The sequence below is a fragment of the Octopus bimaculoides genome, chromosome 23, assembly GCF_046866305.1.
Source record: "Octopus bimaculoides isolate indiv1 chromosome 23, ASM4686630v1, whole genome shotgun sequence".
Classification (NCBI taxonomy): Eukaryota; Metazoa; Mollusca; class Cephalopoda; order Octopoda; family Octopodidae; genus Octopus; species Octopus bimaculoides.
In genome coordinates this window covers 37,106,257-37,132,351 of record NC_142950.1, presented here as the reverse complement: position 1 = coordinate 37,132,351, position 26,095 = coordinate 37,106,257, and the positions used below count along the sequence as shown (strand labels likewise).

Genomic DNA, 26,095 nt, shown 5'->3' with positions numbered 1-26,095 from the left:
TAGCGTTGGATATTTCACTGGCAAGTTCAGGCTCCGATCTCCAGTGGATATTAAGTTTCGGAAATTTCCATGTTATGGTTAATCCAACAAAGAAAAGTAAAGCTCCGGTCAAACATAACCAGGTGGCCCAGAGTAAACGAGAATATTTCGCTTTGAAAATAACTATTGTAATTCCACAGATTGTTGTCATACCTGAAAGTAGAAATAAAAGGTATGAACAAATCATTTACATCACGTATATATATATATATATACACACCGGAGTAAGCACATAAATGTGCAACAAGGTGGAAAAAAGAGTACTCAAATACCAGAGGTAGAGTAATATGCTTTATTTAAAAGCAGCAGAAATATAACAAAAGACTGTTACTTGGAGTTTCACGTTACCGTTCATCTAACAAACTGTCTGATGAACGGGAACGTGAAACTCCGAGTAACAGTTTTTGTTATATTTCTGCTGCTTTTAAATAAAGCATATATAGTTTGGTAAAGCAGCAATGTATGCATGTAGGTAAGTAGATATAGAGGTAGATAGATATAGTGATGAAATAAGTTCGTAGATTTGGACAAACAGAATCATAAAAAGCAAATGAAGAGAAATTTATGAAAAATTGCTAAAAATACAAAAATTTATGAAGAAAACTAAAAAAGATTGTAGAAAAAAGCAGGACAAGAATCATAAATATATTGTGAAGGAATTGTGGAAGAAAGAGAGGGAAAGGGGGAAAATTAAGGGATTACAGAGTCATTATGAAGACAGAAAATTGTAAATTTATTGCAAAAAGAAAAAAAAAAGAGGTTACCAAGTTGTTATCTCAAGTCCTGCTAAATAGTTACCTGCTTGTAACTACTTGTATGTGTGGACATAAGCATAGGTGTATGCATGTAGGTAGGTAGATATAGAGGTAGATAGGTATACTGATGAAAGGGTGGGATAGATGAATTAAGCTGGTAGATATGGACAGACAGACAAACGGACAGATATATAGATTTGTACGGACACACAGACAGACAGGTACATAGATGAATAGGCAGACAAGACAGTTAAATAATTGGATAAGTATGTAATTAAATGAATCCAGATAGGTACGTAGATAGCTGGGCACAGATAGATTGTAAATTAAGTAATTAAGTTAAATTAACAAATAACTGTAGACTGAGTGCTGTTGCAGCTGTACAAGTTGTTATTGTTTAATTGTGTTGTTTATGTTTAATAACATTGGTCAACGTGGACACATTGAAATATAAATGTGTGTGTGTGTGTGCACGCATGCATGTGTGCAAATATATATATATATATAAAAGAAAACAGGAAGTTGGAAAAACTCTTTAATATATTTATTCACCATTACACATGTTTCGTTTGCTAATAGGAATTACAAAGTCTTACATTTTGGGTAAACATGTGAGGAATTTCTTATGAGAGATTTTTTAGACAGATAATTAAATAACATCATTTAATTAAATATTATTTAATTTTCTGTCTAAAAAATCTTTAATACAGTTATCAAATATGTAAAACTTTGTAACTCCTATTAGTAAACAAAACATGTGTAATGGTGAATAAATAATACCAAAAGTGTTTCCAACTTCCTGTTTTGTTATATAACTCTGCAAACAATATTTCCAGAATTTTCAACTCTAATATGTACCTCAATCAATACATATATATATATATATATATATATATATATATATTCTCTAAACACCAACCTTTACCAGTTTCCTAGCAAGGTGATATCCCCCCTCTTGTCAGACATGTTTCACAGAAGACAGAAACAAACAAACAACAACTGCATGTATGATGGCAACACTTCTTTACAACTATTGTGTGATGTCAAGGCAAGGAAGCACTAACACACACACACACACACACACACACAAAAGCTTATTTCAGTTTCTGTGTACTAAATCCACACCGAACAAAATATGAGTTCCTGTTTGCTACAAACAAATGGTGAGATAAAATATAATTCATGCAATCATCATCACCACCGCCACCACCATCATCATCACATCCTTCTCCTTATCATTTTATCCTCCAGTTTTCCTGATGGGATTGACTCTACTGCATGTTACCCTTCATTTTGATCATTTGACATTTTATCCTCGTCTAATCTTCTCAATATTTCTTCCCATGACTTCCTTAATGTTGTTTTGTCATGGCTGCCTAACACCATCAGCAATCAACAACACCCGTCTACCCATCACCCCCCCTCCTTCATTCTAACCACTTGTCCACACTTTCGCTGTCGCCTTTCTCTTTATATAAAGCCTGACATCTTTAATGTCGATGACCACATTTGTCCACTCATGCTCCATAAATGACACATACTTGCCTCATTTATCTCTCCAGTCCTCTTAGATCTTAACACATTCAATATTTATGACTCACTGTCAACCTGCAACAACACCACATCCTTTATAGTTTTGTTCTTGTTCAAATAATGAAGTCCTTTGTTAATAACAAAAATAACAACTCTCTGATCTTCCACATTTTTCTTAGGCTACAACAACAACAAAACATTCCGTGGAGTTGAAAGAACACTTTTGTGAAATCAGCACATTGGAAACATCGAGTGCGGCTGCATAAAGATGTCATATGGTAGAGATGGGATGTACAATAGAATAATCTTTTGGCAATAGGTGTAGGAAAGATACAATAACTTAAACAATAAAAAGTAATAAAACTATACAAACAAGCATAATAATTGAAGAAGCATTTTTATACAAGAGCCCAGAGATTGTATGTGTGTTCTACATATTTCATGCTATATAGGACACATACTGCTTGACATCATTTTAATATTTACCATTGAGTCAAATATTAAGCAGACAGCAAGCTGGCAGAATGGTTAGCATGCTGAGTAAAATGCTTAGAGACATTTTGTCTGTCCTTATGTTCCGAGTTCAAAATCTGCTGAGGTTGAGCTTGCCATATCATTGTTTCAGGGTCGATAAAATAAATACCAGTCATGCACTGGGGTCAATGTAATCAACTTAGTCCCTCCCAACAAATTGCTAGCCTCGTACCACAATATGAAACCCTGGTTTACCATTAACTCTTGAAACTGGTCATGTCTGGCCGTAATATCCTCCTTGATCTACTTGTCAAGCAGTGGTAGAGGATAAGCACAGACAGACAGACACACATACAACGGGCTTCTTTCAGTTTCCGTCTACCAAATCCACTCACAAGGCTTTGGTTGGGCCAAGGCTATAGTAGAAGACACTCACTCAAGGTGCCACGCAGTGGGACTGAACTCAGAACCATGTGATTGGGAAGCAAACTTCTTATCGTCTATCGCCTTCGTCTACATAGAAATGAACAATTTTGAGTACACTTTTTAGCTTGAAATTTATATTTCTTTTTCAAATAATTCAGAATATAATTTGGTATCTTATGAGTTTGCTCATCTGATGATTGATACAGCTATTAAAAATCATGGAACCATTTTCAGAAAAACAAATTATACATAGAAATTAAATCCAAGACAGATAAATATAATGCTTGATCAGATTAGAAGAAGAAACACTGATATTTATTGATTTCCAACATAGATTGTTATTTTCCCACAAGCAATCATGTTATAATTGTTTGCAACTAATTTTGATTTCTTTGCTCTCGTCTGTTAAAAAGACTATGTTCGTTACAGTAATTGCAGGACTTAATTAAAGATTAAACTATCAAGAAAAAAAAAAGTTATTTTGCTTGGTCACAGATTAAAGTGCAACTGATCCCGTTTTTGTTATAAATTAAAAATGCAAATCTTTCATTCATTTTTACATCTGATTTTCTATGCTGGCATGGGTTAGACGACTATATTATTAAGACATAGTTTTACAACTGGATGCTTTTCCTGTCATTAGCCCTTAGCTCTTTGTAGAGTAAGGGATATCTTATTCCACACATCTTTGAAGGTTCAAAACTAAGGGACACCCACTGACAGAGAAATGACAACAACATCATCATTTTAGTTTGTGATTTGGGGAGGAGAGTAAACACACACACACAACAGGCTTATTTCAGTTTTCAATCACTGAATCAACTCATAAGGTTTTGGCCAGCCCAGGACTTCACAGTAGGAGCTGGCACAAAGTGGGATTGAACCTGAAACCACATGGTTGGGAAGCAAACTTCTTAATCACACAACCATATCTGCATCTCACAATCCTAGAGAATATGAAGAGTTGAAAGCACATTGAAAATATTAAATTAAGTCAACATAATTCAGTTTCCTGAGATTGCTTTTAGACTTCCAGTGTTTAAAGACATTCCACCAAACCCATACAACAAAACCAGGAAATCTATTCTATTAACATGGTGACTTAATTACTAGAAATGGTAATTAGTTGCAACTGGAAGTAGAGACAGTGGCAGTAGTGTGGTTGAGTTGGGTTTACCAGTTATGGTGAATAGTTCTGAGAAGTTTGGCAATTCCTTATATTCAGGCTGGCTAAATAATACACTGTTAAAGTTGGCGACAAATTAAGGCTTCACAAGAAGATTAATTTAAACTGATTTGTAGAGAGCATGGATAATTAGGTATAACGAGGTGTGTAAATGAGGACTGTATAAATAAATGCTGTAGGTTAATGAACTAATGAGTAATTAGAGCAGAGCAGACAGATAGACAGAGAGGATAAAGATAAAATAAGGCAAAACCTAAGAAAACTCGTAAATAAAGAACATTTGACAGTCGGCAGCGAAGGTAAAGAAATGAGAAAACCTCTTCAAAATGTAATCAATATTGAAGACGAGAAGTAAGAGATAAAAATTACTCATTCTCATTTGATATCCTAAAATGACTGATAAGATTTAATAACTGAAAATGTTTGTGAACTTTTAAACATTTTGATTTTACTCATAAAGTTTACCATTGGTGGCCCAAGGTGGTTATAGAGGTGATAAGAATAGCAAAATCAACCCCAGGAAGGAATTTATTTCCCCTTATAACTTTTGAATACAACAGTAAGTAAAATGCGATGAAGTTTTTTTGCGCCAACATAAAAGAATGTGAATTATATTTAGAAGATGAAAGTTATGATTAAGTCTTTGTTGAAGGTATTAATGGCAAGAGTAAGGAAGTGAAAAAGGTTTAACGAAGGATTAAAAACTATGCCCTAAAAACCAGTTTGCTCAGAACCTGCAGCCATTTTGAGCGAAATAAAGCAGTAACGCATATATTACTTAACAGGAAAGGAATTTATAATCCAATCTTTACAAATAAAAAGAAAAGGTGTTTTGATGTTTAGGGACATCTGAATGCTTCTTTTAAAATGCAGTTAAACTTAACAGTAAAACGAAATCATTATTGGGACTATCGTATTAGTAAATGACTTACAAATATGGAAGATAACTCTTGTTATCCTATTTGAATCATATAAATAGTTTTACAGTTGTATTTTCTGTCAATGACATTGGCCCTCCAATCATTGTTACACCTATTATTTTTAACCCATTCTCATTTTAATTCTGTCACATTCAAACATTCCTTCCCTGTTTGCTGCTGGAAGTCAAACATGAAAGATAAACACCTCATCCTTCCACACAATTTCATTTTACTTCATTCACTCTCAGTTTAACAGACAACATTTTACTTCTGCAATACTCCTTAGTATGACAGCAAATAGATCTAATTATTATATGGGAATAGTTACTAAAGACTGGACTGACTCATGCCACTTTCCTGGTCATTCCTTTTTTAGGTGTAGCTGAGCCTCACAATGCAAAAGTGTACATATTTCTGCTCTAATATGAAGATGTTGCAAATGAGTCAACTGTCTTTTGACCTACCAAAGAAATAAGATTAGTGCAGCTGATTCTTCCTTATTACCATCACCGAAATGGGAAAAATAATGTTTTATGGAATTTAATCCAGACACTGGGGAAGAACTTGAAAAGCAGTGACTATTTCTAAAGTGGGATTAAGACAGAGTTATTATGGAGAAGTTAAAGAAAATACAGCTTAATGAGATTATTAGTGATTGATAATCTCATTAAACTATATTCCATGTAAATGGTTTTCTGGTTAGAAAACTAATTGAAATGATGAGTCACATATTGCATATATGAAGGATAAAATGTTATATTAAACGAATTTGGCAAAGGAATAAATGATGTTCATAACGGTAAAGAAGTCAACTTTTTTAATTTGAAATGGCTTACTAATTATATAAATTAATGTTGAAAAAAAAAAAAAAAACACGAAGTAAAGAAGAAGGTGCCAGTTGTCTGAGGGTAAAGAGTACAGAAACAAGAAAGGAAATTAAAAGTAAAAGAGTGAATGAACAACCCTGATAATCTGGTACGCTTGGGATCCGGGGAGGGCTACATTTTCAAACATACCAGCGTATTGGGACTTAGGCTTAAATAAACAAAAACAACAGAATCAGATTTTTTTTAATCAGGTCATCAAAAATGTAATTCTATTTTTAGCAGCTTCAATATCTACAAAGTTCCTTTTCATCTGTAAATTATGTTTATAAATGTTGTATATTAAGGTTTCTAAACCATCCTACAACAAATAACGAGTCTCAGCAATATCCATGTCTTTGTGTAATTACTTGACATTTTCAATGATTGTTGGTCCTGAAACTGACATACCTTTCGATCACTTTGCACTAAACTTAAATAACACTGCACTTACTTCCAAAAGTTTTGGTTGTTTTTTAAAGCATGTCACACATCATCACCTTTATTTGTCTCTGAATCAGATATCAACAGGTCTTTTGCCTTTTAATGTCACAAATCTGATGCGACTCTACATGATATTCACACAAAATAGCATTCTGGTTTTCACCTAGTTTTGAATACTATATTATTTCAGTTTCCAAGTGCAATGTGAGAGCTACATGCTTTCTTTTCACATCTGCCTCCAAAATGGTTCTTCTTATTAAAATTGGAAGATATTTTTCACAAATGGATAATGATATAATATAAATACACAAAGGAAGGGCTGCAGTGTTGCCACCATTCTTTTCAATTTGAATGCAAACAGGAACAGAGAGATACCAGCAGCAAGTGATGGTACTTAGGGACAAAAATGGAAACAAAGAAAACCTGAAGAGCATCGAAAAGCATAAGACTACTTCCATGCCAGATTCATGAAACTTTGCTGTATTCGTGTTTTGTTTGTAAACATTTCCAACACATTTAGCAAATATTAAGGGAAAAAGCAAGTTATGATGATACACATCTTGTAACTGCTGGAGATGAAAGTAGTCTTAAATAAATATGTTAAGAATCTTAACAAACAGAGATTTTTATGAAATTTCGCTGATATTTTCTCCCTAATCTTGTTATTGAAGTCAGTCAGTTCTAAACTTGGAGGAGTTTTTTTTTTTTTTAAGTGGGAGTGGTTCAAGATAAGCAAAGAGAAATTTCTCTTTCTCTAATAAATTTCTCACATCTAAATTAATTTATTGCTCATTTTCTAATAGAATGTAATTGATAAGAGACAAAAATGAAAAGGTGCAGCAAAAAAAATAGACAAGGATACAAGTTCAGAGATCACTCCTTGATGTCATAGCAACAGATAAAATATGCCTGGTTGAAAGGATTATTATTTCTAAAGATAGATTCTGATTCGTTATGTTCTGAGTTTCAAAATCCCATGGAGGTCAACTTTACCTGTTATCTTTTCAGGGTTGATAAAATAAAGTATCAGTCAAGGACAGGGATTAATATAATCAACTCCCACACCCGACCTCTTAAAATTGCCGGCCTTGTGCAAAAGTATGAAACTCTTATTTCTACAGTACATTCACTGCATATGAATAAAAAATCTGGATGTTAAACGATGATGATGATGATGATGTGTGAGAGACTGTATTTGGTTAGTTAGAACAAAAAACAAATAGGATATTATGGCTGGGTATGGCAGGTTTAAATGCTAAATTGTTAATTGCGATATTGAAGTGTATCTTTAGAAGTGTGTTTGTGATGGACAAGTATTCGACAACAACTGGATATTAAAGAAATTTATAAATTTATATAAACACAATTTGTGTGTGAGAGAGAGAGAGAGAGAAAGAGAGCAGGTGGGAGGGGAGTAGTGTAAGCAAAAAAAAAAAAATTCTAAAAGCTGTATGCTGCTAACAATGGTGCGACACTCCAGTAAGAAAGACCTACCCTACCACATCGACATCCTTTATTTCAAATATTCTGATTTCATTTACTAAAATGGATGCTTCAGTGTAGCAGAGTGTCTTCAATTTCTTTCTGTTTTTTTTTTAAAGAATACATCTAGATATTACAGTTTGAGAGATGAAAAAAGAAAAGAAAAGAAAAAAGCTGTTAATCTATTCTGCTGAAGTGAGGATTGAATATAAGGTTTCACAGAGAAAGGGTTATTAGAAAGTATTTTTGAATGTGAAACAAAAGTCTGGTCTACTAATAATAAACAATGTGAAATTAAACCACAGGCTATAAATATAAATGATTGCTCACTGAATTGGTTAAGTAACCGTTTTTAAAGAGAAAAATCTCAAGTATTGTTGTGAGAGATAAATAAACAACAACAAAATAACAAACAAAATTTTAAAAAACCCCACAAGAAAGTAAAATGAAAAAGCGAATTGCTGAACGTTGAGCTAGTTTTATATTGATGTTCAGATTACAGGAGCTGGTGAAGAACTGCACAAAGAACTATCACTAAGAAATCATATTGATCTCAAATCTCTGTCATCTATTTTTAACAGTAAATATATTCCAGAGGAAATTACTTCGGCAAGAAACACACGAGAAGCTTTCAAACTCCACAAGCAATCTAGGCCTGGCAAAGATGTCTTGAAAGATGTTGATAAAAACTCGGAGATGTTCAGCTTGTTAATTTCTCAATGAATATAAATTGAAACAATAACCATCATTGCCGCTGCCACCACCACCACCACCACCATTATCACTACCATCACCAGTGCCGCTGCCACTACTACTACTACTACCACCACCACTACTAGTACTACAACTACTACTAGAGCTACTACCGCCACCATCACTACTACTACTGCCACCGCCACCATTACTACTATTGCCATCACCACCACAACTATCCACCATAACCATCCACCACTACCACTACTACTGCTGCTGCTGCTACTACTACTACTACTACTACTACCACTACCACTACTACTACTACTCAGTGTCTATACAGTACAGTATAGACTGCCAGAAAAATGTCTCATAACAGGTTCAGACCACAACTGTTTTGAGGTTGGAAACAGTCAAAGAGGTCCGCATCTGCACCAGACTTTAGACATTTTATTTTATTGACCCAGAAACTGAAGACAAATCTGACCTCAATGGGATTTAAGCTCAAATGGACGTAACCAAATAAAACAAGGCATTTTGCCATCTCTAGATCAGTGTATGCTTAGAGAAAGATGTGCTTAGAGCAGTGTGTGTTTAGTGTGGTGATGTATGATCAGAGTAGTGTGTGTGTGTGTTGAGAGAAGTATGTACCTAAAATTCATTGCATACATCACAGATTGTGTATAGAGAGAGAAAGCAAACAGTGACCTGAAATGCTTACAGTAGGAAGACAACTGCACACATTGTGCTTATATAAAATCAAACAACTAAATATAAAGAGAGATTTTTGCAAATGTTTTACTGGAAGTCAACATAATTCTGTTTATGTCTCACTGAATAAGTAATGGAAGTAATGGAACTAACATGGTAGTTTCACGGGAAATACTAAGTACATTAACAACATCAGGATACACTAAGGAGAGTAATAACAGAAGGATACACTAAGGACAGTAATAATCCTTTCTACCAGAGGCACAAGGCCTGAAATTTTGAAGGGAGTGGGGTAAGTTGGTTACACTGACCCCAGTGTTCAACTGGTACTTTTTTTATTGACCCTGAAAGGATGAAAGGAAAAGTTGATCATGATGGAATTTGAACTCAGAATGTAATGCCACTAAATTTTTGTCTGGTATGTCGACTCTGCCAGCTGTCATGTCTCATGAATGAACCTTTTTTGGACCAAATAGTGACTGGTGACGAGAAATGGGTTCTCTATAAAATTGTGAAGCATCGAAGACAGTGGATAGGGAAAAGAGAAACACTGGCACTCCAGGCTTAAGTCAGCGCTAGAAGAAAAATGACCATCTTTGGTTTCAACATTAAAGGTGTTCTTTCATTAAGATAATCCTTGGCCACATTCCAAAGGTTGGAGCAGTTTGAATGGGAAACGATGCCCCACCCACCATATTCACTGGACATTGCCCCATCTGATTATCATTTATTCTGTAATCTTCAAAATCATTTGGATGGAAAAAGTATGAAATTCTGCCTTTAGACAGGCAGAACAGTACTGGAGGAATATTTTTCATCACAGACAAGTGAATTTTGGAAGAGGGGCCTTGCAAGTCTACTAGATAGGTGGAAGAATGTTGTAGAAAATGAAGGAGAGTATATTTTAGATTAAAAAAGAAATCTGTTTATCTTAACTTTGAAAAATAAAAGAAATGTAAAAAAACTGCATTATTTATGGGATGACCCAATACTAAGGATGGTAGTAACATAAGGATATAGTAAGGACAGTAATAATAGAAGGATATACTAAGTAATAATACTAATAACATGAAGATACGCTAAGAGCAGAAGGATGTACTGAATAATAATAGAAAGATAAACTAAGCAATAATATTAATAAGAGCAGAATATAAGAACAATTTCTAATATTTATGAAACATCCAATGGCAGTTTTCTGTAAACAAATCACTGGGGGATAAAACACGAGATAAAATACCGATATTGATGTTTATGAAATGAGTTTGAAGATCTACTCATGTTGAGATAATATCAATAAAGAAATCTCTAGCAGTAAATCCCACTTTATTTCCTTATTTCATCTTTTATTTGTGAATAAATTCACACATTCCATTTTAATGGCAACCGTTACTCATAATGTTATTCTAATAAGGAAGAATTATCCAAACAGGGAAAAGAAATTCTTCTCTTGTAATATTTTTTTACTTCATTAAATTCACTGATGATAGTAGACTAGTTCAGTTAATTGTAATTTTAAATACATAAAATAATATTTGGCCATGATATGAAGAAAGTAGAAAGTGGAGTTGGAGGAGATAAGTAAAAACATTGAATTCAATAAAATATTTTTCAAAACTGATGTTGTTCCATAAAAGACATAAAAGAATGCTTGAAATATTTTCATTGGAGGATTTTCACCTCTTTTTGTATTACATTAATGCTAGTGAGAATGCTGATTAGCACAAATAACCCCCGGATTAGGGTAGCAGCAGCAGCTAAAGGGATTAGAGACTAAGGACAGTATTAATTAATTAATGAGGGTGAGAGAGAGAGAAAGAGAGAGAGAGAGAGAGAGAGAGAGAGATTGAAAATGAGGGAGAAATGTTAAGAAGAAGTAGAACTTATGTTGCACAGACGAGACAGAGAATTAGGGATAAAAACAGAGTGAGAAAAGCGTTGAAACTGAGAATGGAAAGCAGATTAATAAAGATATTTATTATTAGGAATTAATAGGGACATTTTATGGGAAAAAAATTGTTTGTTTTTAATATGATATTGTCTGGGCGGTATTTTATATGCTATGGTAGTGATTACAGCTTTTAAATGCAGAGAGTAAAGGGGAGCAGAGATGAAGTAGGTAAGCAGTATTAAGCAAGCCGCAAGACGAGACAAATATTTGTCCCTGCAGTCAGAAACGGATGAAAGAACCAATCAACAATAAACAGAAATATCTTGAATGCTTTACAACACAAGTTTGATATTTGTTGTTGCTAACATTTTTTGTAAATGAGAACATTTCAACAAGGAGCAGTGAGCAGCAAGAAACATTTCAGAAGAGCAAGAAACATTTCTGGAACCTCTTGAAAACAAATGACAATTGTTAAAAGAATTTCTCCCTAACCCTTTCAACACCCATTCACTTTCGTTGTTGTTGTTGTTGTGCATGCACAAACTGTTAGTCACTGGAAGTGAGAAGGCATGGCACGCTGATTGACTTGGAGGTAGAAGAAAAGAAAATTAGCCGATAATGATGAAGCCTGTCATCTCTTAGATTTTGTTGTTGTTGTTTTCTTGCAGTAAAATTAATCAATAATGAATAGATTTTTTAAAAAAAGGGAAAAAATATGGAACCAAAAATCTGTTTCTTGCAGCCATTAAAGTGAAAAGGTGGCCCAAAGCTGAAGAGGGAAACTTTCAAATAAATATTCTACAGCAGCCACATGGAAGATGTCTTCCATTGTTACTGGAAAGTTATTCTCTCTCCCCTTGACTCCCTATTCTTTCTCTGAGCCCCAATGATGTAGTTTGAGAAGCAGTTATTCCTACTGAACAAACAAATATGCATGCGTGTGTGTGTGCGTGCACACGTGTGTGTATTATATATGTGTGTATGTCAGAAGCAGTTAGTCTTATTAAAACAAGCAAACAAATATATATATAGAGAGGGAAAGGGGTGAGAGGGGGTGGAAGAAAGGGGAGGTAGGTAGAAAGAGAGAGAGATAGAATGTGTGTGTGTGGATGAGTATATATTTCTGTCCTTGTTCCAAAAGGCAAACTAAATCGTGTATCTTTTGTGTACAGAACTGCTGGGTGATGGAGGAGTCAGACAACAAATTGCTATAGAAGAAACAATGTAGATTACACCCTGCAGACAAATGTAAAGTGTTGAAATTCACACACACACACACACACAAACAAACACAACTTCATTTCAGAAAAACTGCTTTCTAAGCCAGAATTATTCATCTTTATAATTAACATATTTATGTAAATATTGATTTATTTTGGCCCAGACACATATTAACCTTTGCAAATCAGCTGATATAACAGACTCTACCCACTTGTATAACTGGTATTTACTTTATTGACATGAACAACCAAAATGTTGTTGACATAGTGTGAACTGATGACAGTGAAGGAATTTAATGCGTCATCATTGATCTTGTCTTGATTTCAATGACGAGTGTGTCCCAGTTGTTCAACCAACAGAATCACCTACTCATTGAATCACAGTTTTAAGTGGCTGAGTATTCCATGGACACTTGTACTCTTAAGGTATCCTCAAGCAGAATCTGTACGTCCAGTTCACAAGTTCACACACACATTCTCTGGACCCATTTCCACTCCCAAAGCTTAGGGAGAGCTTTTTAACTAAACGTCCAACCTGCATCAATACCTAGGGATTGCACTTAGCCATTTCAGTGACTCCCTCCACATCTCCATACTACAGAAGTCCTGATTAGGACTGTCCTAGGGTTAAACAAGAGAAACAAAGACAAGAACTGGATCAGAATGAAGAAAGATGGCGGAGAAAGAGACATTGGTGACACTGTAAGAATGGAACAAGTCTGACATAGGTATGGCTGTGGGGTTAAGAAGCTCACTTTGTGGCCATATGGTTTTTGGTTCAATCCCACTGCATGGCCCCCCAGGTGTCTTCTAATATAGCACCAAGTCAACCAATGCCTTTGAATGAATTTGGCAGAGGAAAACTGAAAGAAGTCCATCATGTACATATACACACACACACGATCGTCACCAGGCTATTTTTTTTATTGCATATAATACTCGAGTTGAACCAATTATGGAATAACATTTTGTATTTGGAACTGTGCAAAAATATCTCTTCTCTCTTACAGAAGACCATTTACTAAATTAATCACTTAACAAAATTCTACTTTGTCTTAATGTTACACTACAATCTATCACTTCTGTGGATGAGATCAGAAAAAGAAAAGAGAATAATTATGCAATTAATTGGACAATTATAAACATTTATAGCCCATTCTTCGATAATATTCCAAGCTAGACATAGTACACTTCAACAGCCTACTCATCTACACATCTGACACTTGAGAAGAATTCTTCATAAACAGAGATATCACACGCTTGAATATTATTCCCAGTGATAGACCACATATTTCAATGACATTTCTAGATATCACACACTTCAGTGACTCTCCTAGATAGATTTTATACAGATTAAATGTATGTCTGAGTTGATAGACAGGATCCGTTGGATAGATAAATATGATATATTTGAAAGCCATTACAGATTGTAATGAAACTGGAGTTGAGTTAGTAAAACCAATTAAATGGCCACAACTGAGAAGCGTCTCACAATGCTGTACCAAATGCTTCAGTCTCCCATTAGCTTTGGTAGATTCTCAGTTTCATGTGTGTCTCTGTCAATGACAAACAATGGGGTTAAGTGATCATTTGTCCTCTATTAAGGAGCAGAAATCTTTCCAAAGTAAAATATCTGAAATGGTCAGTTGTCCAGCGCAACAGCAGTGGCCAGCAGAGCTTATGCTGCAGTGAGCACTAATAGTACAAGATGGGTGGAATGTGTCCAGAAACATCCTCCTTGTGTTCACAGCATATTTTGAACCCTGATAAGAATCCTGGTGACTGAACCATCAAAGAGATTTTGAAGCTCTCTCTCTTCATAGTTCAAGTTTCAGTCACTCTCAACACATCCTGCATATGTCCATACACAAGTAACAAAAGTTAATGTGAAAAGGCAAGGTTGTTGTGTCTAATAACTTTAAACATGGGCAGAAGGCCTCCAGAGATGTTTTAAGAATAGAGTACAACCAATTCTATTGACCCCTGTACTTGACCAGTCATCATCATCATGTAACGTCCATTTTCCATGCTGGCATGGGTTGGACAGCTGAAGAGCTACCCTGGCTCCATGTCAGTTTAGGGATGGTTTCTACAACTGGACGCCCTTCTTAATGCTAGTGCTTGTTTTAAAAGTTTACAATAGCAGGGTTTGAACCAAAATTTAGAGCAGTCATATCTACCCTGTGGCCTGTAGGACTTTCTGAATGGCATGACTAATGAAAATTCTTTTTAGTGGTGAGTCCCACCTTAATGATGAGCCATGTGCCATGCAGCCCACATCTTGAAAAAGGTTGCCCGTGCCTGCTCTAGAGGGACATAACAAAATACAGCAACACATTTTGTCTGGCACCTCTGCATGGTTCCATTAACTGCAATATTAAAGAGACAACCACTCACCAAATGTTTTTCAACAGGTCATGTCTCTAAACTGACACAATGATAACAGCAACAAGAACATTCCTTTCCAGTCTTTTCATTACCAAGACATCCCCTCCTCGCTTTCCCCATCCACCACACCTCTACACCTCTAGCTTTCATTAACATGAAGTAGCTTTAGGAATTCATGCAAACCCATCTAATATTATTTTAAGAGATTGCTACTTAACTTCTTTTAAGCATCCCCCCTCCCCCAGCCCTTGAGAAAATTTAATATTTATTGGACTGACTGGAATAGCTTAGCAGGGAATTATCACTTATTTTCAAACAACTATTAAGAAACCAGTTTAAGACATCTTGTTTATTTAGACTGAATGGTGTCAGTTCTTTTCCAAATGAAGTGAATAATCTCAGAGCAAAGAATGTCAGCCCGTGATCCAGTCAAGAAATGAAAAAAAAAAAAAAAAAATCTGTACATTTCCTGTGCCAAAGTGAAAAAAAACCATCTATGACTAAAGTTTTGAATGAGAACACTGCAGAAATTCTGATCAAATATTTGATTTTATGAGTCCTAAAGAATTCCTGAGATGTTATAACTTTTATGTTTGTTTTACATAAAGAAACGAAAAAATCCAGTTGGATATTTTGATTATTTTCATAAGAAAAAAATAATTACTAAGAGTTAAATATTTTAAATGATTGTCAAGTTAAATAGCAAATACTGGAGATGGCAGAGATGATAAGAAGGAAGAAACCAACTAGCAAGATGTAAAAGACACCTCTTACAACCACCATTGACCCTGTAAAGTTAGCAATACCTCTTACAGTCACTATTTGGTCTGTCAAGTCAACAACAACACCTTTTACAGTCACTATTCACCATGTGAAGTCAACAAAAACCCCTTCTTACAGTCAGTGTTCATTCACCGTTTCAATAAACATATTTCTCAATGAACCAATGAGGGAGCCTTTACACAATCACTTCACTAGCTAGAAATAGCAGCCATATCTCCCTGAAATTATATCCTAATGGGTAAAAATGAAAAGGATTCATTGAATAATGTGATCTTGAATCCATTGTGGCTAGGAAAAAGACAGAATGGTCATAAATGGAATAGGGTTGATCATAGATCTCATTGACCAGGGCTGAAAACAACAGATTGCCTTTCAAGTCCTACCATATCAACTCACACAATTACTACTAAGTATGAAGACTTGTCTGGTCACTTCAGTTCCACAAGGAGATCCGTCTGCATGGAGTTCTCTCCATCAGCCTCAGACACACTGTGAAGGAACAACAACACTTGTGACACTCATTTCCTTACAGACTCAAAGGACATGTGTAAAATATGGTGGCCCAACAAGGATTTGAAATTAGATTGCAAACTTGTTTCAGTGAGAACTTACCATTCCGCCATTCTACCACCATAACCCAATCTGCTTAAAGAGAAGTTATTAACTTTTATACTTTGCCCTAAATTTATGAAGAAATTACTCTTTCCGATTAAATATTTAATTTCTTCACTTCAGCTGAGAAGATGAACAGAAAATAGTAGTAAGAAATATGAATGAAAGTATTTCAAATATTTTAATAACAAAATATAAATGGAAGCATTTTAACTTTTGAGAATTAATATTCCTGCCTAAAGATATTAACATAAAACTCACATTAATCTTGTTTAAAATGAATCGTATATGAGTTATTTACTCTATGGCTTTTAACTCTGTCCCCACTTGAGTAGCAAATTTGAAATTTTTATAGCACCCAAGGTCATCCATAATTATTCCTGATAAATTATTAATCTAAAGAAATGAAATTAATATTGAACAAACCTCACTGTCTTATAATATTTCACTGCAGGCAAACAAAGGACATCTAATACACACACACACATACACACAACTGCCACCACCACTGTCGTCCTCATTTAACATCCATGTTCCGTTCTGGCATGGATTGGAGGACAGTTTAACAGGATTTGATGTATTCAAAGACTGCATCATGCTCCAGTGTCTACTTTTGCCTGGTTTCTACAGCTGGATGCCCTTCCTAATGCCAACCACAATCATTGCTCATCAACTGAGAAAGCCATAATTCTTGTTTTATATTTCATGGTTTTTGATGACATTTTTATGGTTGATGCCCTTTCTATAGTCAAGAAACTTATAACATATACTAAATGATCCAAAGAGACTGACTATTAAAATTCCCCATTTCTCTCTCAATTTTTAGTCCGTTACTGCCTTCCTCAATAATTCACTTCCATTGTGCCTTATGGAATCCCTCTCTTATTTTCCTCTCTGTTTTTTGACATGACTTTTACAGTTGAATGCTCCTTAATATTGGCAACCACTTTACAGCATGGTCCTTGTATATTCTGTCATGCCACCAATACTTGGCTGCCTCCTCACTTCTTACATTTTATGGTTTTATTATTCAGAGCTGTTGCTCCTCTCCTAACTAGATTGCCTTAGCTCTGCCCAACACACCTCTCCTAACCTTTTAATGAAATCTATTAACCTTGGGTTGGTACCTTTTTTACTGACCCCTAAAAGGATGAAATGTAAAGATGACTCCAGTGTGATTTGAACCCTGATCTCAGAGAATCAGAACAAGTAGCATGAGATATTCTATCCAATGCTCTACCAATTGTCATTTTGCTGCCTGGACATATCAGGGTAAATGGAAGTGTTTAAAATGAAAGAATGTTACCAACGGAGAGATATCATTTTAATGTGTGATTGGATGTTAAATATTTCTGAAAGTTAATGGTATTACCATAGCAATTATTCAAAACATTAGTGAATAGAACAGCACAGAGGTTTTGTTTCAATGAAATGTTACTGCTGACAATGTTTCTTTTGTCTCACTCTGCCTTCATTTATGTTTTAGCATTATGTTTGATAGATGTCCTCCTTTCATGTTGGGTGGGTGGTTGGCTGGTTGGTTGGTTGGTTAGCTGGCTAGCTGGTTTGTTGGTTGGTTGGTTGATAGATAGATAAATAGATAGATGGGGGGGGGGCGTGGATAGATAATAGAGATTGATAGAGAGATATAGATAGATAGACAGACAGATAGATAGATAGATAGATAGATAGATAGATAGATAGATAGGAGAGGGAAATAGACAGATAGACACAGAGAATTAATATTTTAAATATGTACACTAATAGCACAATAATTTAGGAGTAATATATACATGCTAAGAAAAAAAAGAAAAAAAAACAGAGAAAAGAACACCATTAATATAAATGAATATAACTGAAATGAGTGAAATAATAAATTTCATTAATGTTTGTATCAAAATGTCGACAGCTAAGCAAAAAGTTTTGTTTGTTTGGATATAGTTTTGACATATTTTTGTTATGGGCTGAAGAGGATTCTGCTGACAATACACACACACACACACACACACAATATATATATATACACACACACACACAATACACACATACACAATATATATATATACACACACACAATACACACATACACAATATATATATGCACACGCACACACAATACGCACACATACAATATATATATATATACACACATACACACATATATACACACACACATACACACATATATACACACACACATACACACATATATATATACACACAATAAACACACAATATATATACAAACACATACACATACATATACACACACACACACACACAAATATACATACATACAAATATGTATGTGTGTGTAACGACAGGCTATTGTAGTGCTCTAAGCCAGATGTTGACAAATAGAAATCTCAGTGGGGAGAAGTAAGAGTTTAATTTACTACAAAAGGAACTTTCCAGAAGGTCAAGAAACCAAAATAAAAAACAAAAGAATTGCTGCAAGTAACAACACAACAGAAGAATTATTAAAACATCTGACATATTTCTCCTGGGATTATTATGAAAATATTTGGAAACAATTTACTTATCGTAACAAATCCACTGAACTCAACATAATAAATCTCAGTTGTATAATTTAAAGAGGCAACATGGATTGAACTGTGTTAAAAATTGCCTCCGCAGTTTAAGTAGCTTCATACAGGGAGTCAATTTACGAGAGACACATTATATACAGCTTTTGTATTGTAACAGACATAAAACAACAACAACAACCACGACAAATGTTTGTTTCAGTCAGTTGCATGAATAAATTAACATAGATTATCATAAGTTTGCCAGAATGGCTAAACATTCTTTGTCCCCAGTAACAAGAAGCACACACACACACACACACACTATGCCAGGCAGAAATTCCTGACTTCCAGTTGTTTACACGTTCCTTTATGGGGGGACAGGGACAGTAGAAATGTTTAGACATTGACAGCCTAGGAAATAAGGTAGGCTCTGCAAGGATGTCACACTGCCCAGACAAGAGACGGCATTATAACAGACAGGAAGAATTGATTATGGCATGCCATTGGTTCAATATTTAATGATTAATGAATTAACAAATAAAAATTATCCATTCCTTGTGCAAAGAATGTGCAAGGAATGTGGATATAATGGTAGATAATGCAAAGCAACGGAGGAGGTCATTTTAACTCTTGTGTACAAAGAAATAAACTAAAGACTATAAAATTACATAAATGAATGTCACTCTACTACAACCTGCTCAATACCAATGCATTTATAACAGACCCCAGCAAATATTTGAGCAATGAGAACAGATAAAAGACATGTAATGCTACGAGAGGAGAAAATAGATAATTCTATTTGTAAGAAGGAATATCCATGATACTTGTTTACACAGTAGAAAAACACAGAATACTTCTAATTCCATTCCACTTATATATCCATTCAGTTTTCTTGCCAGAGAAATTGCAACATATTATTTAGTATCAATATTTCCAAGTTCAGAATCTTCCACTATTTTTAAGGTTTAAGGGATTATAATCCAGATAATGTTCAGATTTTCTGATGTTTTCTAGCAAATAGTAATACATATAACTGCGTAATTGGACATGGGTTGATACTAAAATCATGGATTAATACTAAAATCATGGATTAATACTAAAATCATGGATTAATACTAAAATCATAAACTGAAAGTATTCTGATTTGTTTATCGGAAACTACTCTGAAATTAATTTGAAGGAAAGAAATTGTGGAGTTTTTGCCATAAGGATTTTAAAATTTTGAATAGTCTCAAGATTCAAACATTTTTTTTTTTCAAGAATTACAAGCTGTTTCTTTTGGAATATACAACATATCTGTTGCCAGTCCAATCCACTCAACCATTTCTAACTTCTGATATCATTTTTGTTTTTCTGCTCTATAATACTAACATGTCTATATCTATATATATTTATAGATATAAGAAAAGAAATGGAGCAACAATTAACAATTAGAAGTTGATCATTGGTATTAAATGGTCATAGTTTATTACAGAGATGTACTTGCATAGCAAGTAACCTGATCTGAGATCATGTGCTGAAACAAATGGTCATAGTTTAATTGTAGTTAAAATATCATTTACAGCTGTTTCATGCATGCGTGAAATGTTCATATTTCTGTGTGTGTGTGTGTCTGAGATGTTCATACTTTCATGTGTGTGTGTGTGTGTGTGTGTGTGAGGTATCTGTACCTATATATATCTGTGTTGCTCTTCAAAAGACACTTTCAGTTAAAGGGTAATGAGTTAAACTGTGAGCTAAGAGAAGAATGTTTAGTGGAGAGAGGTGGTAGCAATCAGAGAGAGAGAGAGAGAGAGAGAGAAGACACACACACAATATGCAGATAGCTGCAGTGATTTGGTGTTAAAGTGGGGAGGTGGGGAGGGCATTAGTTAACAGTGGTGGTGGTAATGGTAAGGAAATAACTGGAAGCTTTGTTTGTTTTTTTTTTATATATTGAACTAAAATTTATTTATAAAAGATTCTCAGTCGTTTTGTGCTTACACCTTGGTACAAGTAATTGTTGCTAAATACAGAAGACTGAACCTTTTATATTTTTTGATTTTATAAAATATGGACAAATAATAGATGACGTGAGCTGATAAGAGAAAAAAAGAAAAAAACCAAGAAGGTAAAGAGTTGAAGGGTGAGACAAGAGCAGAGGAATGAATCACCTGAAAAAGCCTGGGAAAAGCAGTGTAGAGGAAGTGAAAACATGAATGGCAGAGAAGGTATTAGATATTTACAGCAGATTAGAGAAAAGGAGTTGAAGAAAACAACAATTATTATAGCTTAGTTGTCAACAACTGTGGACTTTCCACACGACCAGCGAGTTTTTATAGAAATGGTGGTGAGAAAATTTGTTCAGGGATTTTACAGCTGAATGTTTTACTAATCTCTAGAATAGATGAGCATACATTTAACATTACTAATTCTTTTATCCTTTTACATGTTTCACTCATAAGACTGTTGCCATGCTGGAGTTTTGCCTTGAAGGGTGTTTGTTTAACAAGTATTTCTAAGAAACTTTTTAGATTTTTTGTCAATATTTTAGTTAGCAGAAGTACATGCGCCACACCAGAATAGCAGATATTCTCACAAAAAACACAACTCTTAACATCTGAAAAGAAACAGTCCTGACAATAAAAGTCAATAGGTTTTTAATGATTTCCTTTTCCTTTTTCTTGTTTTCAAAGGTAGTCTTCATCTATTTTCCCAGATAAAGTTTGGATCAACCAAAGCCTTTGGTAGAAGACACCCAATATACTGCACAGTGGGATGTGAGATTAACCCTTTTCATGTCAATCCACCTGAGATTATCTCTGCCTCATTGATAAATACTTCCACCTTTAACCCATCAGCATTTGGATTATTCTGTCAATGCAATGCTTATTCATACAAATGCATCATCGCTTTGGTGGTGGCAAGCAGGTAGAATTGTTAGCATGCTTAACAGTATTTTGTCCATCTTCACAATCTGAATTCAAGTTCTGCAGAGGTCGACTTTTCCCTTCACCCTTTGTTGGGGGGGGTCAATGAAATAAGTACCAGTTATGCACTGGGGTCGATATTATCAACTAGCCCCTCCCCAAAAATTTCAGGCCTCGTGATTTTAGTAGAAAGGATTATCTTACAGCTTAGAGATTTCAATGGTGTGAATATTTACTTCTAGAATGACATTGTAGGGTAGGTGTAAGAGGTTAGATCTAGTCAGTTTGTATGTAAAACAGGTGGAATATTTTTGGCTGGATAAAGCCGATTTAGATGCTAAAGGGGTAAAGTAATCTAAAAAGTTTCCATTAAAATTCCATGCTAATTTATTAGCATGGAACTTAATGATGATGATGTCATTTCACTAAATTCTTCGTTACTTTTTAAAATTAATTGAAGCAAAGGCAGAGTAGTTCAGCAGAAATATGGTAACAAAAGAGTTAACATGAATTCTAATGACTGTAAAGTGAACTTTTTAACCATTCAACCAGGCCTGTAGTTGGAAAGGTCAGCTACAACATCAAATAAAACATACTTAATGCCATAGCCAATGGAAATAGAGTATTGCATAAACAAGTTCAAATAACAACATAAACAAGCCACCAACTCCATGATAATAATCCCTAAACAAAATCAAGAAAATCAGCAGACATTTTATATCCACCTTAAATTACAAAACAAGCCACAAATCTCTGTTTCCTATAATTACTAGCCACCACCACTGCCACCATTGTTACCATTCCCATCAGGACACCCACTAAAATAACTTCATACAACACACCCATCTACCAACAAGTAAGCACAAGTATCATATACTACGCAATTATCTAAAGAAAGAAAGAAAGAAAGAAGACAGAAGCACACAATGTTAACACATATCTACCTTGCACTTATATCACAATACCACAACAGTTTCTTCAAAAATACAAGGAAAAATTTAACAACAACGAAATCACAAGCTACAGACTCAACAATTTCTTCCAAATTCACTGAAAACCTACAAAAGAATCCAGAGAGTCACATCTACCACAAACATCCAATCGGTTGTATGTTAACACTGCTGAATCACAAAGACACTAGAAATGAACAAAAATAATTACAGTTCTGTAACGAAACAGAATCACAATTAGCCAGAATCTCAAAGGCTGTACGTTTGTCTTTGTACGTTATCAATATCAAAGGTTACCAAAGGATCTGCAATTTATCAAAGGCTAAATCAATACTTCAACAAGCCAAACATCCCTCTTTCTGACACTCAAGATGGCTTCTCACTCCTACATTTAACTACCAAACTGCTTACTAATGTCTGGAGGTCAAACTCGTTTATTCAGTCAGAGATAACCTTTGGAACAACAACAGCAACAACAACAAAATAATCATCAGAATTGTTGCAAATGGACTAACTCTAAATTGCCAGCCAAAGGCTTCAAATTTCAGCACAAGGCCTGTAATTTTAGGAGGAAGGTGGGATAGGTTTGATTATATTGACTCCACTGCTCAATTGGTATTTTGTTTTATCAAACAACGATGGAAGTTGACTTTTTACTGAGATGTTTTCAGTGATTATAGGAAGTCAATTATTTATTCTCGTAAACAGTTTATTTAAAAGTAACCATAGCAATCTATTAAAATAGTCTTAAAAAGAGTTAATAAAATTGTAAAATGAAAGCAGAGCTTCAAAAACAGACGACAGGCTTGTTAGAAAACATGGGGAATATTTAAAGACGGAAATAATAAAAGATACTTTGTTTAGATGAGTTGATGAGGATGAAATTAGTTTTGAAATGTTTTTTTCACATGCCTCAAATCATTCCCTTCCCAAGAGGAAATAAAATAGTTTAATGACCTTTTCAACATACAATTATTTAAATTTGACCGCCTGTTTGTTCATTTTACATCCACTTCCTATAATCACTGAAAACATGTTACAAAGTTTTTCAAAGTGAAAAAAATAAAATTTCTTGAGCAAATTTTAAAATTAGAGAAGTTGTTACTTACCAGCAAATGCTTGTAAAAGAATTGCCAATAATTTCAGGAATCTAATAATGCATCTGTTTGTTTTGGATTTACCCAAATACCAAAGCCAAACCACTAATGTAATCACAGAAGCACCTCCAAGACAAGATCCTAAAATTTCCAGTGTGTACGCATAAGGTAACCATTCTAGGGGATAATCTGAAAAAGAAAAAAGAAGGAGTCTATAAGAATGGTTGCTGAAGAAAAAGAAATTTCAAAACAACAGAAAATAATTCCAACTTCTGAAAATAAAACATTAATTCTTTTGGTAACATATCTCTGTTGAAATATGCTGACTTTGTTTCAATTAAGTTTAAAGATAATGATGAATTTGTCGTTATTAAGCTGATGTATGGGACATAAATTAGCGTGAAAATTTGGTGAAAGGTTTTAATTTAAAATCCAAGAACCTTGTTTGTATCAAAGAACTATGGATAGTGCGAGATGGATTGGTATGAAAACGGTTAACAAATATAACTTCAGAGTTATAGCAAAATATTTTGGACCCTTATTTCAAATGTTGGCTATTCATAGCAATACTTTTTGCTATGAAATATATTCCTGAAAGGATACTGGTAATGGTGATGAGAAATCTGGTTAAAATCCAGCCCACAGGAAATGATTCTCAGTATATTTATAGTTACCAACACACATATATATATTACACTAAGGTATTACCTGGCACATGATGAGTAACTTCTACCACCAGAGGGAATATCAGGAAACATACCATACATACAATAATTATAATTTAACATTAATCAACTTTTTTAGTGCTTATACAAAATAATGAAATAAATACTAATCCCTGTACTCAGATGTGAAAATCTCTGTAAATACCAAACAGGATTTTGTCAGGGATTAATGACATCAGTAAACAACTGACCATTTCTGTCCCCTGATAAACACATCAAGAACATGTTTATTAGTATCTGGGCTGACCGTTGAAGATACAGCAAACAACCTAACCATTTTTGGGAGAAACAACATATTCGAATATCATTACTGATTTTGTCATTGGAACTTTTTCTGTGACAGAACCATTGAGTGTGCGTGTGTGTGTGTGTGTGTGTGTGTGTGTGTGTGTGTGTGTTAAGAGAAGGAAAGAGAGAGAGAGAGAGCCAAATGAACAAGAGATAACAGTGGGTTCAAATTTTGGCATAGGCCAGCAATTTTTAGGGAGAGGGGACAAGTCGACTACATCAGCCCCAATGCTCAACTGGCACTTATTTCATTGAACCTGAAAGGATGAAAAGCAAAGCTGATTTTGATGGGATTTGAACCCAGAATGTAAAGAGCCGTAAGAACGGCTGCTAAGCGTTCTGACGTGTTAACATTTCTGCCAACTTCCCACCTTTGAACGGGAGATAACAGTTTGATAAGAACAGAACACTTAACCCACATCATGGATATTAAAATGGCCAGCAAAGGAGATAGATCAACTCCTTTTACAAGTGGGCAATGGTTGTAACAGGAAGTCACAAAATACAGTTCTGAGGTGAATGCAAATAGGTTCCACTAGTTCTAATTAGAAGACTAAAGCAGGAAATTAGTGAAGTCGAGTTGTCACTAACAGACACAAGTGATGAGAGTTAAGTGTGTTGGCACCTTTAAGATTGCTAAACAAGAAACTCAACATAAATATTATTTTCTAAAAAGAGAAATATGAATATGTTGGCTGTCAAATTTTCTTAATATTTGTAGAACAGAAGTTTGACCAAACAATTAAAATAATAATATTAATCAATGACTAATATATTTTTTTCTTATCATAGCATTTTTTTTCCTTAATTTTTTGGATGTCACTCAGCCATTAAATATGTTAACACTAATTTAAACTTTCTGCTTCATTTTTTTTTTCACGAGGGTGCTATTTAAGAAAAAATTATTTTCTGAAATTTTCAACTGTTCTGTGCAGTGTACCACTAAGTCAACTTTGTGACAACTGTGCCAGAAAATATGTGACATTTGTGCCATTAACTACGTGACAGTTGTGTCAATATGTGGCAGTACATAATGATTATTAAACTCAACTAAAGTAGCTACAAAACCTGAAATTTTGAGGGAGGGGGCTAGTCGACTACATCGACCTCAGTGCTTGACTAGATCTTATCTTATCGACCCTGAAAAAATGAAAAGCAAAGTCAACCTTGAAAGAATTTGA

General features: G+C 34.4%; 1 protein-coding gene across 1 annotated transcript in view; it reads right to left on the bottom strand.

Annotated features, from left to right (window-relative positions):
- Window positions 1–26,095, bottom strand: part of LOC106873969 (uncharacterized) — a 52,803-nt gene that overhangs the window by 172 nt on the left and 26,536 nt on the right. Inside the window, exons 3-4 of the mRNA XM_089340279.1 lie at window positions 23,914–24,090; window positions 1–192 (exon numbers count right to left, since the gene is read on the bottom strand). The exon at window positions 1–192 is cut by the window's left edge and continues 172 nt beyond it. Of these exons, the coding sequence (XP_089196405.1) occupies window positions 1–192; window positions 23,914–24,090 (369 nt within the window). The remainder of the gene's footprint in view (window positions 193–23,913; window positions 24,091–26,095) is intronic.